This window comes from Hemibagrus wyckioides, linkage group LG01 (genome assembly GCF_019097595.1).
Source record: "Hemibagrus wyckioides isolate EC202008001 linkage group LG01, SWU_Hwy_1.0, whole genome shotgun sequence".
Classification (NCBI taxonomy): Eukaryota; Metazoa; Chordata; class Actinopteri; order Siluriformes; family Bagridae; genus Hemibagrus; species Hemibagrus wyckioides.
Window position 1 is genome coordinate 3,748,401 of NC_080710.1, and position 18,097 is coordinate 3,766,497.

The following is an 18,097-nucleotide window of genomic DNA, read 5'->3' on the forward strand; positions in this document are numbered from 1 at the left end:
GAAACTTAGTATAAAGTGCCACGTCACATTCTTATCTGATGTTTAATATAATTTTAAAGATCTCTCAGCTTTCCACGCAATATTTCAACACGCATTCATAAAGCTGGATTATGGTCATACGTCTTTGTCCTGCTGAAGAGGCGCTTTGCTGAAATTCAGGGGCGTGTCCCAGCCCTCCTGCTCATACACGGCTCGGAAGAAAGCCGTGGAAATCTGGAGGCCTCCCACTTTGGCCAGCGAAGGTTCGGGAGGCGTGAAGATGGCTTCTCCTAATGCAGGCGTGACCGACGAGTCTGTGGTCTTCTCCTTTTTCTTCTTCATGCTCAGGTCCAGCGTACCGTTCTCATCGACTTCAATCACAGAGTCCTGAGAGAGAGAGAGAGAGAAAGACATCAGTGTGTTATTTAAAAAACAGCATCTTAATCATTGTCTCATTCTCCAGTGTCGTCATTTACACGACTCGCGTCACGTGTAACCGTTATGATGATGAACTCAGGGTCACTCTCCATGTTCCCTCTTACATTTCTCTGAATGTGTGCTAGGTTTTAGTTTCTCATGACATCAGATTCACATGAAAATCACTTAAAAAAAGAAGAAAAAAAAAACAGCACAGTTCAATGGAACAGAAAGAGGAGAAATTACATATACATACATATATATATACTGATTTTATATATATATATATATATATATATATATATATATATATATATAAAATCAGTCTCAGAAGGAGGTTATAATTCTAATGAGAACTTTTTTAATTAAAAATATTTAGATAAAATAATTTATTTTTCGCTTCCCAGTATGTGTGTATGTTTTTTATTTAAAAATATTATTATTTTACATTTATTAAATAAATATATAATATTTATTTATTTATGTATTTATTTATTTATTATTTATTTGTCTATTTTGTGGCCATTTTTTAGAGACTTCTCAGCTGCTCTGTGATCTATCTATCTATCTATCTATCTATCTATCTATCTATCTATCTATCTATCTATCTATCTATCTATCTATCTATCTATCTATCTATCTATCTATCTATCTATCTATCTAATCTGTCCATCTGCCTGTCTGTCTGTCTATCTGTCTGTCTGTCTGTCTGTCTGTCATTTCTCCACATCTCAAGACAGACTTTTCTATTAAATAACAAACGTTTTCATCTCTTTTCCTTTTTTTTTTTTTAAAGACGAACGAGCGAGACAGGAGCTGTGGACGACGCCTGCGGGTCATTTCTAGAAGAGGAGAGGCTTCAACGTGGTAAGATGATGTAGTGAGTGGAGAGTCTTTGATCATTTATTAAATCTAAAAGAAGGAACAAAATCGGCAGTAAATAAAAACCAAAGACGGAGACATCATTTATTAGCAGTCGTCGGTGGATTAAATCCTAATAAAGCGGCCAATCAGCGGACACCTCTTCACTGTGTGACGCTTCACTGAAACAGCACACGGTTACAGAGAGTGTACAGCGTTTGGAGAGAAAGATCCACTTGGCCCGAGACGCCACCAGCCGACGTACTTAAAATGCATACAGACACTTGGAGGCAGACGTCCACAGATGACGGAGCAGCTAACACTGTTTTATTCATGTGCTCGCTTTGTACAGTACCTGCTCTCTCTCTCTCTCTCTCTCTCTCTCAATCTCTCTCTCTCTGCCCACTGAACACGGTCCGCTTGCTGTGTAGGTGTTTAAATCATTTCACACCACACCTCCTCTAGTTCCTCTTAGTGCCAGGTTTTAAACTCGCTGCTCTCGCTGTTAACCATGGCTCAGGATACGTTTTATAATTCATTTACCGTCTGCACTTCGTTACCTTTTTCATAGCCGCGGCTCCGTTCTCATTCCTACATGGATATGTACCCAAAACCAGTTCCGGTAGATCTGTACCTCAGAGCTGCTGCTGTAACCAGAAAGACTCATCCCAGGAGTCTTATCACAGTCTACTTTCCTTTCCTTCGCTTCCTTTAAAGGTTTCTTCCTAGCCTCGGACTTGGTCATTGGACATTTTGTTAAGTCTTGTGCGTGTCTACACAAGTCTATAAAAATCTACACACCCTGATTACAAAGTCACAATGTAGATAAATGAAGTGAAAACAAATCAGGAAAATAGGAAAAACAAAATGTGTATAAGTGTACACCGCTCTAAAGTAATACTTTACACACAATCTTTTTAGGTTCTCGACTTGGCAACTTTTTCCTGCTCTTTACTGCAAAAAGATTCAAACTTTAAGGGCGTCTTATGTGATCAGGTCACCTCACAGGCTTGTAGTAAGATTCAGGTCTGGGATCTGGCTGTGTTATTCAAAAAACATTGATCTTTGGGTTATCTTCCAAGGTTTAGGAGTGTGTTTATGGGAATTTTTGACCATCTCCTCTAGAAGCGCATTTGTGAGGTCAGGCACTGATGTTGGATGAGAAGGCCTGGCTCACAGTCTCCGCTCTAATTCATCCCAAAGGTGTTCTATGGGGTTGAGGTCAGGACTCTGTGCAGGACAGTCAAGTTCCTCCACACCAAACTCACTCATCCATGTCTTTATGGACCTTGCTTTGGTCACTGGTGTGCAGTCATGTTGGAACAGGAAGGGGTCATCCCCAAACTGTTCCCACAAAGAGCATGAAATTGTCCAAAATGTCTTGGTATGAAGCTGAAGCATTAAGAGTTCCTTTCACTGGAACTAAGGGGATGAGCCCAACCCCTGAACTCAATGATTTGGAGGTTGGATGTACCTAATCCCACACACTCCATGGACATGAAGAATATGAGAGTTGGTGGTGTAGATCTCTTGGAGCCTCCCTGGTAACTTTTTACCCATTTATACATTTGGGATGGACGTCTTGTTCTTAGTGATGCCACTGTGGTTCTGTGTTTTTTTTCCCTTTTCTGAACAAAGTCACAAGCTGTCTATCTATCTACTCCATAGATTTATCTTGGCTATATCAGAAAACCCTGCCATTTTAACAATGGTGTGTAGACGTTTTTATATCCATTATACCAGCTGGAATTGCATTTTGTCCTTCAGATATTATGATAAATAATATTTAATTGCTTGCTTTTTTTCCATATTCAGGGCGTTCCATCATAGGAGTCCAGCATCGTGGGAGAAAAAGAAACATTTTACAGAGGAGAATTATTTGGATTTGTTCTTCTTCGCTCAGAAACATTATGATCTCTTAGAATATAAAAGTAGACTTCAAGCCTGTGATGCTGGACCTTTGATTTTATGATGAATTTATATTTAGGATGATTTTGTCTTTGATTTCTTCCCAGGGCAGTGTCACAGCTCATGCTAATATTTAACACAAAATCTAAACCGCGATCGGTTTAATCCGAGTTTGTAAAAATGGATGTTAGATGCCAATCCGGTATAGTGTTTTACTTAACAAAATATATCGTCCACCATCTGCAGCGAAGAGAGAACAACAACAACAACAAATCCACACGCAAAGCTTTCCTCCAGGAGCCAGGAGAAGCCCTTATGGCATTAGCATAAAAGTATAAATCAAATGCCTCACCACATGTTTTACAAAAAAGCTTTCTAATTGTAATCGAGAAAGAAGCCTGATTGTATTCTCCCCAACTCCTTTTGATGTGATTACACAAATTCTCCTTTGTGTACATTAAAGCTTTAGGGGCACGGAGGGGAGGGAAAAAAAGAAAGGGGAAAAAAAAAAAACTCTCTTGTTGTTCTGCCACCAGAGACACACACAGTTCTCTGTGCCAAAAAAGTGTCTTTTGATGTTCTCTCCCACCTTTTTCATACACAAATCACAGTTGCTACAGAATAGCCACATTAAATACCTCTCCCCCCTCGAGCGAGTGCTCTAATTTGATTACCTTTGTGAACGATGCCAGTGGTCGGGCATCACTGTTGTCCCGGTAACGGGTAGAGAGGTTGAGGATGGCGGTGGACGCCGTACCTGACTGAAGGACGCTACTCGGGGCTTGGGGTCGGCTCGGGCTTTGCCCGCCGGGTTTCGCCACACGACCGCCCGCAGCCAGGAAACAGGGGAATTGTGGGGAGGCTGCGGGAGAGACACAGACAACACGTGTTCACAGATAACTCATCACGAGCTTCCATAACACAGACCTTCGGATTTAGAAAACATGCACAGAAACTCATCTCTATATTCAATCTGATTGGTTAGAAGGTGTTGATTCATAACAATGTATTCACCTGTTTCCATAGTAACTGCATATTAATGTATTCAAAAAATCGATTGATATGGTTAACTTTTTTTTGTTAACATTTAACATGAACAAAGGTAAAGTTCGGGTTTTCCGACAGAGCTGAGAGAAAAAGAAAGGGAGGAGAGGGTCTGTAAGAACAGGAATCAAGATCTAGATAGTAGAATGTGGTTTTGAAAAAAGAATTGTGGTTGAGACTACCACAGTAGTGATTATTTTCCTTACACAGCACACCCCCAGGTGTGTTACTACTTCCTCTTCATTAACTCACAATCATGGAGGTGCGAGGCATCCTGGTTCTGATCGGACACCACTTGGTTCTGCTTGCCGAACACCTGAGCGTCAAAGCTGGCGTAGTCGAAATGACCCTTGCTGTACTTGTCCATTTCTTTGGCCACGCCCACATGCAAGGCGCTCACAGGATGAGCAAACTGGTAGGCCAGATGCCCGAAATCGAACTTCTTCATCTGAACCAAAGGTCTAGAGAGGCGGGAAAGAAAGAAAAGAAAACACGCCCGTTTTAACAATCCTGCAGCCGTTTATTCGACCATAAGCAAATGATCATTTCAGGTAACTTATTTGAATTTTTGTTGGGAAGCTTTTAAAACAACAGCGAAGCATGCAGTCTGGAATGATATACCCTCGCTCTAGTGTACATCATCATCTCATTGATTGAGTTGTTCTTACCTTGCCATCTTGTCTGAGGTTTGTCTGCACTTGGATACATCATCTTGGGGTTTAGAACCTTTCTCTGCTGCGGCGATTGGGCAGCCGGACAAGCTGGGGGCAATAGAACACACTTTTAGAAATCTGTTCATTTCTGCAATACACGTTAAATGTAATCAGATCTCACAATAATGTAAGCACTATACGTATTCATGTTCCAGCCATTAGTCGGAATTCACCCAAATATGTTAATAATAATAATAATTATTAACATCAGTGGTCTGGGATACGATTAGCACAGGTGCTAACATTTCCTGTTTAGCCATTTCACTTACAATTACGACTCCTTGCTAAGGAGATACAAGAAAGTAAAGGTATGCTTTTCTGCTTTTTTCAGAATGAACACAATCAGATCAACTCATTAGAAAACAATTCACTGAAGAGGAAAAGCGCTTATGCTACACTTCGTCCTGAGAATTACTGAAGCTTGCCTATAGAATACAAGTGGGCGTTACCCCTGCTTCTGGTGGGTAAAAAAAAACTTTTTTTTTGCTTTGTTTTATTCTTAACATTGCTCGCCATGTATCTAAGATAACTTTCTCAACCTTTCTAAAGTTGCTGAGCCACAGTACTCTAGCTGAGCCTGTTTATCAAATACAGCTATTATAGCTATATCATTTGTTAATGCATTACCTCCGATGAGTGCTGCGGTTACTGTTCACGTGACCTCTTCCTGTGCATCCTGGAGTCGGGCACTTCAAGACATTTTCGTGCATGGCTAGAACTACAGAAGGAATAAACACTTTAGTCTATGCTTTAAAGATACAAAAAAACAATAGATGATGGAGGACAAACCAGTTATGAGGACACAAAACAAGCACTTGCGACTCAACAAAATCTGTAGCTGCTTGGTTTATAGTAAAGCTATGTTGTTGTTTCTGTAGTAATTTATCCAGAGAAGTTCCACGTGAACTCATAAAACATGCGGTGACGTTCTTTACAGTTTTTGGAAGGAGTCTCCAATGTCAAAATTAAAGACTGCAGTTTTCCAGTTCTTTAAGTAACAACTCGTTCATTAACATCTTTTTTGTCTTATTAACATCTTGAGAAAGGGAAGGAATGTATGTTTAAAACTAACTTCTTTATCGTGGACGTTCTACACCTTTACAGATAACTACAAACAGATAACGTAGCTTGTGATCTTTAATGAAGACAACACTGCAATTATTGCACCAATCACCATCCCATTGTTAATGGTTTTCACAGCACATCACCACAGTGTTTTCGATCGTTTAAGCTTGAATGAGTCGTTAAGACGTCGGACTACCGATCGGAAGGTTGGCTTCCCATACTGGCACCAGCAGTGGCAGCTCGGTGGACCTGGGATTCAAAACTCACAACCTTTCAATCAGTAGTCCAACACCTGAACCACTAATCTACCACATCCTAAATCTTAGCAGGGACTCACTTGCTAACTGTGCAGTTACATTAAAGACACTAAAGGTATGACAAGCTATAGCAGAGCTGTACTGATGTTTCATTGCTAACTTAATGGTCTAGTTTTGCTGGAAATTTAGTCCATGCGGTTACTCCTGTCGAGAGATCCATTTCTGCTCGCTAGTTTCACATTCACATGATTTCCCTTCTATATCATGCTACAGCGACAAAGTAAACATCGTAGCAGAGGTTATTTGAATAAACATATCTGTATAGCGAGTGTATTTGGGTTAGGGTTGGTGGGTTTCAAACACACTGCGAACAAACCTGCGTTTTTCATCAAGATCATTTGCTGCTATAATGCCGCCACTTAGCTGAGTCTTTACGGCGTTTTCTCTCCCACTTACACCAGTCGCAAGCTTTTATTACCGCTCCTACTTAACACAAACACAATCTGTCTGTTATTAATATCAACAATCGCTATCATGAATACCAAAACTACTAACTAAAATGCTTTTATCCATGACAAAATCAGGACCAGTGGAAACACGTCCACAGCGTAATTAATTACTCCACACGCTAATCCTGTTATATTGTTAATTGTCATCCAGCCAGTTATTTGTACTTGTTATAATCTCGCCCTCTCCTCTGCGCATCACACTTCCCATGACCGTGCCATTGTCTCAGTGTACATCAAGACCAACAAGCATTTTTAGCCACGGAACAGGTTTGCTCCAGGTTTCCGCTAGCGTTCAGTGATTCGAGATGGACTGAGGATGGGGGATAAATGTCCATCCTATGTTAGGAACTGACGAGCAGTCCAATTCTGCGAGCACTGAGCACCTCAAGAGTTTCAGGTCTACATTTTTGCTTGTGTGTGTGTGTGTGTGTGTGTGTGCAGTCAGTGAAGATAATTTAATTATCCTGTATACATTAAACTTCTGCCTGTGAATCTCTTCTTACCCGAGCCGTTGAACCCTTCCTTTCCGTCGGAGGTGGATTTATTAGAATAAATTAAAGGTTTAACCCCAGTGTGCCTTTAACATATAACAAATAGAAGCTAATCAATCATCCTTTCATATTACAATAAAACAATTTTGTATTTACTAAAGAATCTCATGCCATACTTTTTATCCATTTATAGTTACACTTACTGTCATGGAACATCAGTCAGTTATTATTATTATTATTATTATTATTATTATTATTATTATTATTATTATTATTACTTGCATTCTAGCAGCTACAGGCTGACAAATTGCATCCTTGTTATGTTACCCCGAGGCTGAGAAAGCTCCGACACTGGAGACTCCTTCCATAAAACGCTTACAGAAAACAGCAGTACATCTCTCACTTACACAGAAGAAAGTTTTTAATTGGTTTTTTTTTTTTTTTTTTAGAAAAGCCAGCTCTTGTTGTAGAAAACCAATCGTCAGCTTCCGACCAATCAGATTCAAAGACGTGTTTATTGACCACATGCATGTGAAGATAGCTGGAGCAGGTCACTTCCTGAACGTATTCTAATTCTAGGTGGACTCGTGAAGAGGAAATTGCATTCTGTCAATTAAAGTCGCCTGAGAACGAAGACACAGATTATAGTTTTATATCCTTATTAACAGCGACAAACTTCACACTCACTCGTTCTGCTTCTTTCGTGCGGCTGGAAATAAATTTCAAATATCAACAAGGAAACAGACTACAGCTGTAGGAGAAAAAAAAACCCCAACGCTGGCTGTTGGATACAGAGGTAGTCCTGTATCCCTAATAACTTTTCCCTTTTTTTTTTCTTCATTTAGTTTGGAGGACATGCCTGTCCATTTATTTCTAAACGCTGCATCCGCTCTAAGTCCTTTGATTTAGCAGAAGACTGCTGCAGCTCTACGACTTCATGCTTTCATACCGAAAGCCCTTAATTACATTTGCTGTTCCTTTTGTTGCTACGCTGTTTAATGGTGAATGTTTGTGTTGCTTTCAAATGGCAAGGAAAAGGGAAAAAAAAGGCAGCGCGTGAAAAAAATAAGTGTTTCCACACCATGATGCTGATTTGCATACCACAGTAAATCAAAAGCAGTAGACAAACTTCAGAGCAGAACTTGTGAAATGACAAACGTGTTTCCGTGGGCCTTCTGGAAATCTCGCTCGATTAAATTAAATCTGCGCCGTACATAACACAGTCTACAGGTAAATGCGCATTATTCAAATCACCGCTTAGCTTTCGTGTATAGATTTATTAGGTAAGGAGGAAACAAAAAAAAAAAATCACATGCTTGTATAGGAACAGAATCAGCGATGGGGCGGTGTGATGAAGAGGAGCTACTGTTACAACCCTGAAGTTTCCCCACAACTAAAGTGTTTTATTCCACTTTTCTTTTTTTTTTTGGAAGAAAACGCAGCTTATCAGGTCACTGCTAATAAGAAATATTAACATGCGCTAATGCAAAAAGTGTGTTTTATACTATTTGTATTTTTTTTTTAATCTAATCACAGTTCTCTTTTTTTATTTCTCTCTTTTGAGGTAATTTTTGAAAAAATTAAAAAAAGTAGAGACTCCTATAAAAGTGACATAAATGTCACAACACTCTGACTGTACAGTATGATGAAGCTGATATGATAGCAGTATGGAAATCATGGAGCTCATTTAACATTACCAGCATTTAGAAGACGCCTTTATCCAGAGCATCTCATTTTTGTTTATAAAACTCAGTAATTAAGGGTCTTACTCAGGGGATCAGCAATGGCCACTTAGTGGACCTGGGATTCGAACTTAGTGGTGCCTTAACCACTAAGCTACCGCATCCCCCATTTTAATACAGAATGAATAAATCTGACCAATCAACATTAGACAGATCTGAGCTCAAACTTAACTTAGAGTGAAATTATGTTCATGATATTTGGTTCCTAAAAAACAAACAAAAATAATTCAGAAGAACTCACTTTCAGGAGGCACTCGGACTTTGTGGGGACATCCTGACAAGCTTCTGTGGTGTGGGTACAGTCCGGTCACGTGACCCGTCCCATCACAGCCTGGGGTCGGACACTTGACATCTTTTTTATCTGTTCTTATAGAGTCTGTAGAACCAACACGCACACACACACAGATGCCAGTACAGTTTATAGGTTCATATTTCCATGTGTGTGTGTGTGATGCCATATGTTGGGTTAAACTGTTAATCTGTCATTAGCTACAAAGTCTCGAGTAGAGCATTATTATTATAATTTTTTTTTTGTACTTTCAGGATTAAAGAGCACTCGTGAAGAATCAGAGGCACTTTGGAGGGATTTAGGACTTATACACCGGGTTAAACATCTACTCGATGCCTATCGAAGTCGATTTCACTTTATTTAATCGGGATCATGTGTCCCTCAGGGTCCGAAGTCTTTCCCTTCTCGCCTGTATCCTTCCTCCGTGTCCCTGTACTGCTGGTCGTTTCTGCAGATAAACCAGGCATGGGATGACGGATAGGAGAAAGAAAGTCAGACGAGTAAGAGTTCATTACCATCCAGAGACAGGAAGCGTTTTTTTACTGTGTGCTGTGTGAAATGATCCTTTCAAGCAGAAGGCCAGGGAAATGAACGAGATTAGAAATAAACTCGGGGACGAGGTATTTAAAATTTACCGCCCTGTTTAGAAGAAAATAAATTCACGGCTAAACGCAGCGCCGCCTTCGACTTTCAGCTCCGTTCAGGTTCCTGTGTGGAGACGAGAGCCTTGATGCCACTGGACTGTAATGCGTTTTATATTCATAACTGGCTAAAGAAACCGAATTATAGTCCAAAACAATACAAATAAGATGCAAGAGTAAAGCCCTAATGGTACAAAAGTTATATACTCTCAGCACTACAGGAACAATTTACACACCAGACTAGACGTACATGCACTGAACTCTCAAGTACTGAATTATTATTAGTGCTAGAAGTAGTAGTGGTGTTTAATTATTACTCATATTAGGTGTAGAATTATTAGCATGCTTATTATTAGTAGTAGAAATAGTAGTATTGGTAGTAGTTGTAGTATTGTTTTTTATAGTAGGAACTCAGTATTAGTTTCAGTAGTACTGTAGTAATTATTATCCATACTATTATCATTTACAGTAGTAGTACTGTACTACTGGCAGTAGAAGTGTTGTTATTCATAGTAGCGGTGTTGTTTGCTGTAGTATTAGTAATGCTGTTTGTAGTAATATTATTATTTGCAGTAGTACTGCCAATATTAATATTACTGTTAGTAGTGGTTGTAGTGTTAGAAGATGAAATATTATACGAATGAGTAGAATTGTCAAGTGTAGTAATATTATTAGTAGTTATCTGTAGTAGCAGTGCTGGTAGTAGAAGTACTGTTAGTAGCAGAAGTGTTGTTTGTAGTAGAAGAGAATTGTCAGTATTACTAGTATTGATAATCATAGTATTAACAGTACTGTGAGTAGTAGTAATGTTACTTGTAGTAGTAGTAACACTACTAATATTACTAATACTGTCAGTAGTAGTATTGTTACTATGTTAACTAGTATTGTAGCAGTAGTAGTAGAAGTAGTACTGGTAGTATTGTCAGTAGTGGTAGTATTGTCAGTAGTAGTATTGATAACCATAGTATCAGTAGTAGTGTCGGTAGTAGTAGTAGTAGTATTGATACTTTTAGTAGTAGTGTTGTGTCAGTAGTGGTATTGTTACTTTTAATGGTAGTATTATCAGTAGAAGTATTGTTACTTGTAGTAGTAGTGGAAGTAGTAGTATTAGTAGTGGTAGTACTGTCAGTAGTAGTAGTATTGGTTGTCACAGTATCAGTAGTAGTATTGTTACTATGTTACTAGTATTGTAGCAGCAGTAGTAGAAGTATTAGTGGTAGTATTGTCAGCAGTGGTATTGTTACTTATAGTGGTAGTAGTAGTAGCAGTATTAGTAAAAGTAGTAGTATTAGTAGTACTGTCAGTAGTAGAAGTATTGTTACTTGTAGTGGTAGTATTGTCAGTAGTGGTATTGTTACTTGCCGTGTTAGTATCGTCAGTAGTAGTTTTGTTAATCATAGTATCAGTAGTACTGTCAGTAGTAGTATTGAGACATGTAGTAGTAAGTAGTATTGTTTATAATAGAATTAGTAGAACTGTTAGTAGTAGTAGTAGTATTGATACTTGTAGTGGTGGTATTGTCAGTAGTAGTATAGTTTATTATAGTATTAGTAGTACTGTCAGTAGTAGTATTACTTGTAGTACTGTTAATCATACTAGTAGTAGTAGTATTGCTACTTACAGTATCAGTGGTAGTGTCAGTAGTGGTGGTATTGTTACTCGCAGTTGCAGTACTTATATTAGTAGCCATTAATTATAGTAGTACTAGTAGTATTGTAGTTATTTTTTAGCAGTAAGTAATGTTACTAGTAATATTAACATTAATAATTACCATATTAGCAGCAGTAGTATTTATTATATTATTACTATTAGAAATACTGTCAGTAGTATGGATAACAATATGGTTAATCATAGTACTAATAACATTAATAATTCTAGTAGTACATTTTTTTTTGTAGTAGTAGTAGAAATATTAACATAACATAATAACATACTAATATTAACATTATATAATTGTAGCAGCATTAGTTATTTGTTGTAGTTATTCACAGAAGTATTAAAGTTAAAATTAGTATTAGTAGTATAGCAGTCGAACTAGTCAAAGTGTAGTTATTAGCAGTATTTTTATTTATATAGTAGTAATAACATTAATAACTGTAGTACTATAATGTGTAGCAGTGGTGGTTATTGCAGCAGCATTATTAGAGCAGTCATAGTGACAATATTGTAATAATGATTAGGCATAGTGTTGTAATTATTAGTAGTAATAATAGGACTAGTTGTATTACCTTTGTTGTTATGGTAGACAGAGCGAGCGTCCATTTGTCTCCGTTCATGGTTGACTCGTTCCAACAGGAAGCGGTCCATTTCCCTGTAGGCACCGTGGAGGAGCTGCCTGTGCATGGCCTGCTCCAGGAGGCCCAGGTTGAGCCGCGCCCGCTCCATGCCCATGCCCAGAGCCCAGCCTCCGAAAGGGTCGTCCAGCTTGGGCACCTGGGTCTCGTCCTCATTATCACTAACCTCCCCGGAGTAGGCGAAATCATCCATCAGGAGCCCACTGGCAGCGTGACTGACATACATGGGGAGCTGAAGTCCAAAGTGTTTCTCGTGCCGGGCTTCATCAGCGGAGTTAGGGCTCGGGCTCGGGCAGGTGGCACCGGGTGCGGTCAGAGGGCGGGGACTAATCCATCCACATTCCTCTCGGTCTGGATCTTTTTCAGGACTTCTCTCACTAAGGTCTTTATCCAGCCATTTCTCATCACATTCGTTCTGGGTAGGATCCGGAGAACTCAGGCTGGTGCGTTCGGACCACGACAACGAGCCGTGAGATTTGTCTCTGTAGTCAAGGCAGTCAAGGTCATCATCTGGAAACAAAGCAAGCATAAAGTTACAGAAACAAGCGGCAAAGCCTTTTTGACCAAGCTTTCATTACAAAAAATCAGCAAACTGTTTTTTTTTTTTTTACAAACTTCCTTTCCTGAAATCTCCTCGAAATTAATCTGTCAAGATGAACACGACTCCCAAGATTGTTTTTTTTTTTTGCTTCTTAGATGTCGTCTACTGACTTAAAGGATTATTAGACAAGGACGAAACTCTACACTTTGGACACGAGCGTTCAAATACCAGCATCGGCTTAGCAGGGCAAGACATGAAATGATTTATAATGTGCTCTTATGAGGGACACGAAGAAACAAAAACAAGAAAAAAAAATCCCTTCAGTCTTAATTACTTTTGATTTAATAACACCGCAAACACAAAGGCTTTGGATTAAAATCAGAGAAAAATAATCGAAAGCCTGGGTGAGGGTCAAAGAATTTATATTACAGGACAATATGTACTGCGTCTGCATTTGCAAAATTAAAAATAAATAAATACATTTTTAAAAAATTACACAAAAAAGGAAAATGAGAAACCATAGTAAAACCTGAAACTCAAAATAAAATATTATATTTTAAGGAAAAGCTTTTTTTGTTCTTAATTTGTTGAAGTATTAAATAGAGGTCTCTTGAATTTTTTTATTTGTTTTTTGTTTTTTTCTCCTTTCAGAGAGAAGCTTCCCGTCAGTCAGGTTCCTTAAACAATCAATCACTCGGTCCTTCATCCCTTCATCCCGGAGCCTTTCCCAGGAATACTCGGAGCGTGAAGCGGGAATACACCCTGGAGGAGACGTAGGTCTAATCAAACATCACACACATTCACACACTCGTTCACACCTAGAGGTAAATTAGAGTCGCCAGTCCTCCGACTGACACTTTTTCTTTCTTTCTCTTTTTTTTCTTTTTAGGTGGGTGGACATGGAAAATCTGGACACGACATGAACATATATTAAATGTTGTACGGGTTTACGGCTAGTTGTAAACCTGAAAGAAAAGGTAATCATGGCTGCCTCAAGACTTTTGGGGACCGTCAGTGAAATTTGAATTAGAAGCACTGAACCTATTTATTTATTTATTTATTGCTTAGCTTTTTCTTGGGAAAACTATTTATTCAAATGCCAAAATTACGAAAAAAAAATTTTTTAATTAATTAATTTGAAAAAAAAAGGTAGTCTGGGGAAAGAAAGCAGAAACACATTTGAATTAAAATCTACTAATTAAATAATTTTAATAAAAAAAATAGTAATTAATTAATTTGAAAAAAAAAGTCTGAGGAATGCAAGTAGAAACGCATATAAAGTAAAAATGACTAATTAAATTATTTGAATAAAATTTTTTTTTTTTTTAAAAAACGCTATATTTATAATAAAATTAAATTAAAATAAATAAATAAATAATTCCATTTACACAAATTTATTAAAAGCAAAGCATTCATGTTTTTTTATTCGTCCTGAAATGTCACTGAGTCACAACCAGCCGTAAAGCGTCTCTCTCAGCTTCGCGAGTCTTTACATCGCGTCGCGCTCACCTGGTTCACTCAACACGCTCCAGTTTAACCAGTCCCCAGCATTCCCACAGCGAATCCCTCAACCTTCTAAGACTTAGGATTTATTTTACACAGAAAACCCCCGATCAGTTCAGTTCATTAAATACACGTGCGCTTCGTTCTCGTTAAGCCCATCTATAACTAACTCCTTTTTTTTTTTTTTTTTGCCTGAATCACGACAGAGGTGTGATAAACCGAGCCTGTCCAACACAGATGCAAAGTTAGCCAGTTATGCTAAGTTACAATTAGCAGAGCAGGCATCCAGGCGTACTCTGCCATCCAGATGGAGGCAGAGCGCTCACCAAAAAAGTCCCCACACACACACACACACACACACACACACACACGGCAGTGAGAAAGAATCAGGGTGGTGGGGGGGGGGTGGTTGGAAGGCGAGCGTGGATGGAGTGTTGGAACAGGTGAATGGTTTGTACTCCAGAATAGCCATTACCGTAGCTAGTGTGCGATCTGAGGCTTGGCTCAAGTCACTTGCACACGATGCCGCCACCAAATGGAAGACTCGCACCCTCTTTCTTTCTTTTTTTTTTTTTCTCCCCCCCTCATCTTCCTTGATTTTCCTCCTTCCATCTTTTATCTTTTATTCTCCTTTACACTATCAGGTTTTAAAAAAATAAAAAATAAAAATAATAATAATAATTTTTTTAGCCCTGTAAGAAGAAAGAATAAACCATATCTACACACAAATAAAATAATAATAATAAATTAATAAATAAATAAATAAAGCGAATTCCATTTCCAGCAACGCCGCTCAATTTGTAGCACTATTCCGTTGTCCATTTAACGACCCACATGTGTCCAATAATGAGGCATAGGCATTATGCCTAATTATGTATATTTGCACCGTGTTTGATGGCCTAACAAAAGCTTTCGAAAGGCACAATTACGTTTGTTGCTTGGTTACATCGTTAAAAATATACCAAATAAGTGCAGATTATAGGGGAGCGCGAATGCACGCGCAAAAGTACGGGCATTGTTGCCAAAATGTTCATAATTCGTTTCATTAGGAAATGGCAATGTTTTTGTTTCGGGGGAAAGGACGACGCTCGAAAATGTAATCTCAACTTTTTTTTTTTTTCCTCCATATTTCCCTGTGTGTGTGTGTGTGTGTGTGTGTGTTGCCAAAAATGTTTTCATGGCTTGTGTGTGTGTGTGAGAGAGAGAGCATGATCGTTTTCTTTCTTTTCTTTTTTATATCAATGAGACACAATATAATTTGCGGCCTTCTATTTTCAGTTTATTATTCAAGCACTATTTTCCTTTCTTTTTTCTCCTTCTTTTATTTCCAGGCTCGAATAATCGAGCAGGCGATCTAGCCCGGTTGTGATTTCGGGGGATTCCAAAAAAGATATCCGGATACACAGTGTGGAGCAGAGATCCGAGTCTTATCGCTCCAACAACTGCTGTTTCTTCTGTCCGGACACCAGTTTGGAAGCAGAGCAGAGAGGAGGAGGAGGAAGGGAGGAAGGAGGAAGGGAGGAGGGACTCAGAATGAAAAAAAAAAAAAAAAAAGTGCTTTGCCAGGAATCTCATGACAGATCAGCTGTCCCAAATTTCAATCTGAGGATGTGACAGACAAACACAGCGGCGGAGTCTTTAAGCAGAAATTAATGGAGTGGGTTTTTTTTTTTTTGTTTTTTTTGGGGAGTGTGTTTAAGGGGGGATGGATGGATGGATGGATGGATGGGTGGATAGATGGATAGATATACAGAGAGCTGGAAGGGGGAATGAGGAGGAGGAGGAGGAGGAGGTGGCAGGGGAGAAAAAATATGAATGCAACAGATGGTAGTTTAAAATTCAGCGTCAATTGTTCATCAAAACAGACAAAACAACGGGACATCTGTCTACCTGCTGGAGTGTCAATGTTCCTGGGTGCGTCTTTGTCCTGAGCAGTTGCCAGGTCCTCCTCCTGGTCCTCGTGCTCCTCCTCCTCCTCATCCTCGTCCTCATCCTCCTCCTCTTCGCTGGGGCTGTAGTGGCGCGGTTTCATCAGCAGAGACTTCCTCTTGTTAACCGGCGTGCCACGGGCCCCTTCGGCCGCGCTCCTCTTCCTCACTGCCGAGAGGTGCAGGCTGCGAGAACACGAGAGAAAACATCTCAGATCCGAGAAACGAGAGCCGTCCGGTCATGAAGACGTTTAACTGTCTTGTTAAACTAGGTGGATTAAACATCCAGCTGCATTAGGGTTCTAGTCTATTAACCAACACCGTCATCCAAAATAAATCTCCAGCTCGAATGAAAACGGATTAAACCCACGATCCGTTAAAGAAGAGCTCGAGGAACTGAACAAAAAGCTGAAGGAGTCTCCAGTTTCACAGCTGTGATGATAACAGGAACACGTCATTATGATCGGAGAAAAAGGCACGATGTGGCACGTGTAAATAAATAAATGTCACTGTGGTGTAGGAGGAAGGAAACACTTTGTCGTGTTATAGGAAAAACTTTAGAAGAAGACCAGAATTTTTGTTTTTTAAAAATCCAGTGATAAGTCTGTCCTATAATTGCTTAAACTGAGAGGAGACCAGCCATGAGAAAATGGCACGCACGTGGCAAGCGCTTTAGGGGAGTCAAGAAGGGGAAGCTGGGAAAATATTGCTTACCTGTGCGTGTCGATGATGCAGTCAGGCGGAACTGCAAACAGAGAGAGAGAGAGAGAGAGAGAGAGAGAGAGAGAAAGAGAAGACATGGGTAAATACACATGTATGAGTTTATCCCACAGGAGAGCTGCAGCTGTGCAAGCTCGGGATCCTAACACTGCTTTTCCACACTGAGATCCTTCCTCATCCTCGCTATTCTGAAGAAGTGCTCCAGTCTGGAAGCACACCAGGTGTCAGGTAGGTGGGTCCGAGCGTGGCAAAAGAAAACCACGTTACCAAGCAACACGTGACACGTTCATTAGATGTGTATGAAGCCACATCAACTCTTTGCTAATCCGTTCTGCTAAAAAAAAAAAAAATACTATTAATTAACGATAGTGTTAATTAGCATGAACTGAATCTCAGTTCAAAACTGAGAAAAGTAGCAACACGTAACATTTACCTGACTAATTTGCTACACTTTTAAGCCTCGTCATTTACGTTTCCAAGGCAACCAAAATCAAGATGGTTGGCTGCCTAATGGAGCGAGTGCTATCCTGGTGAGCTAGGTTTATTAGAACGTACAGACTTGAGCTCACGTCATATCGTGAGAGAGAATATCCAGGGTGAAGTGTTCTAGACGAGTTGTTGAACGGACGAAGGTGAAGCTACTCAAGAGAAAGTAGACGTTAGCCTAGAATCGCTTTTATACGATCGCCAGTGGAGAAGACTCCATCAAACCCCACCGGAAATTCACCCCGTCACGTGACACGCCGCCGGAGTGCGAGGAGTCAATCGCTCCATTCAGACACACTCCTTAACTTGCCAGGACCAACATCAGCACATAATGAAGGCACTAAGCTGTGAATAATGCATCACCTCCACATAACCGCCTCTCCAAATGAATGAGATTAATATTAAAATGAACAGCGGTGGGTGACGCTCCGTCTCTGAACTAACGCTCCGGGTGAATCGTACACCAGGGACGTGAACACAAACTGAAAAACTCGATCTTTATCCAAGGGGGCGCTAGAGAGACCTTGAACTTGAAATATGGCAGCGATATCCTCTATAATGAACAAAACATCAATTAGCAAGCATCCATATAGAGTCAAGTGGAAGTGTGAGTGAAATGATAGCGGATTACTCACTAGCATTGCCGTTGCATCGCTCAGCTCGATTCTCATCTCCTTCAGAGTCCATCTGGAACAAAAACGGAGCAAAG

The 18,097-nt window shown here is 39.6% G+C and overlaps 1 protein-coding gene across 1 annotated transcript in view; it reads right to left on the reverse strand.

The window, feature by feature from the left end:
* st18 (ST18 C2H2C-type zinc finger transcription factor) overlaps positions 1-18,097 on the reverse strand; it is a 32,896-nt gene that overhangs the window by 11,913 nt on the left and 2,886 nt on the right. Inside the window, exons 2-11 of the mRNA XM_058396420.1 lie at positions 18,024-18,075; positions 16,897-16,927; positions 16,145-16,368; positions 12,145-12,720; positions 9,228-9,362; positions 5,550-5,640; positions 4,878-4,970; positions 4,462-4,670; positions 3,840-4,027; positions 121-366 (exon numbers count right to left, since the gene is read on the reverse strand). Of these exons, the coding sequence (XP_058252403.1) occupies positions 121-366; positions 3,840-4,027; positions 4,462-4,670; positions 4,878-4,970; positions 5,550-5,640; positions 9,228-9,362; positions 12,145-12,720; positions 16,145-16,368; positions 16,897-16,927; positions 18,024-18,075 (1,845 nt within the window). The remainder of the gene's footprint in view (positions 1-120; positions 367-3,839; positions 4,028-4,461; positions 4,671-4,877; positions 4,971-5,549; positions 5,641-9,227; positions 9,363-12,144; positions 12,721-16,144; positions 16,369-16,896; positions 16,928-18,023; positions 18,076-18,097) is intronic.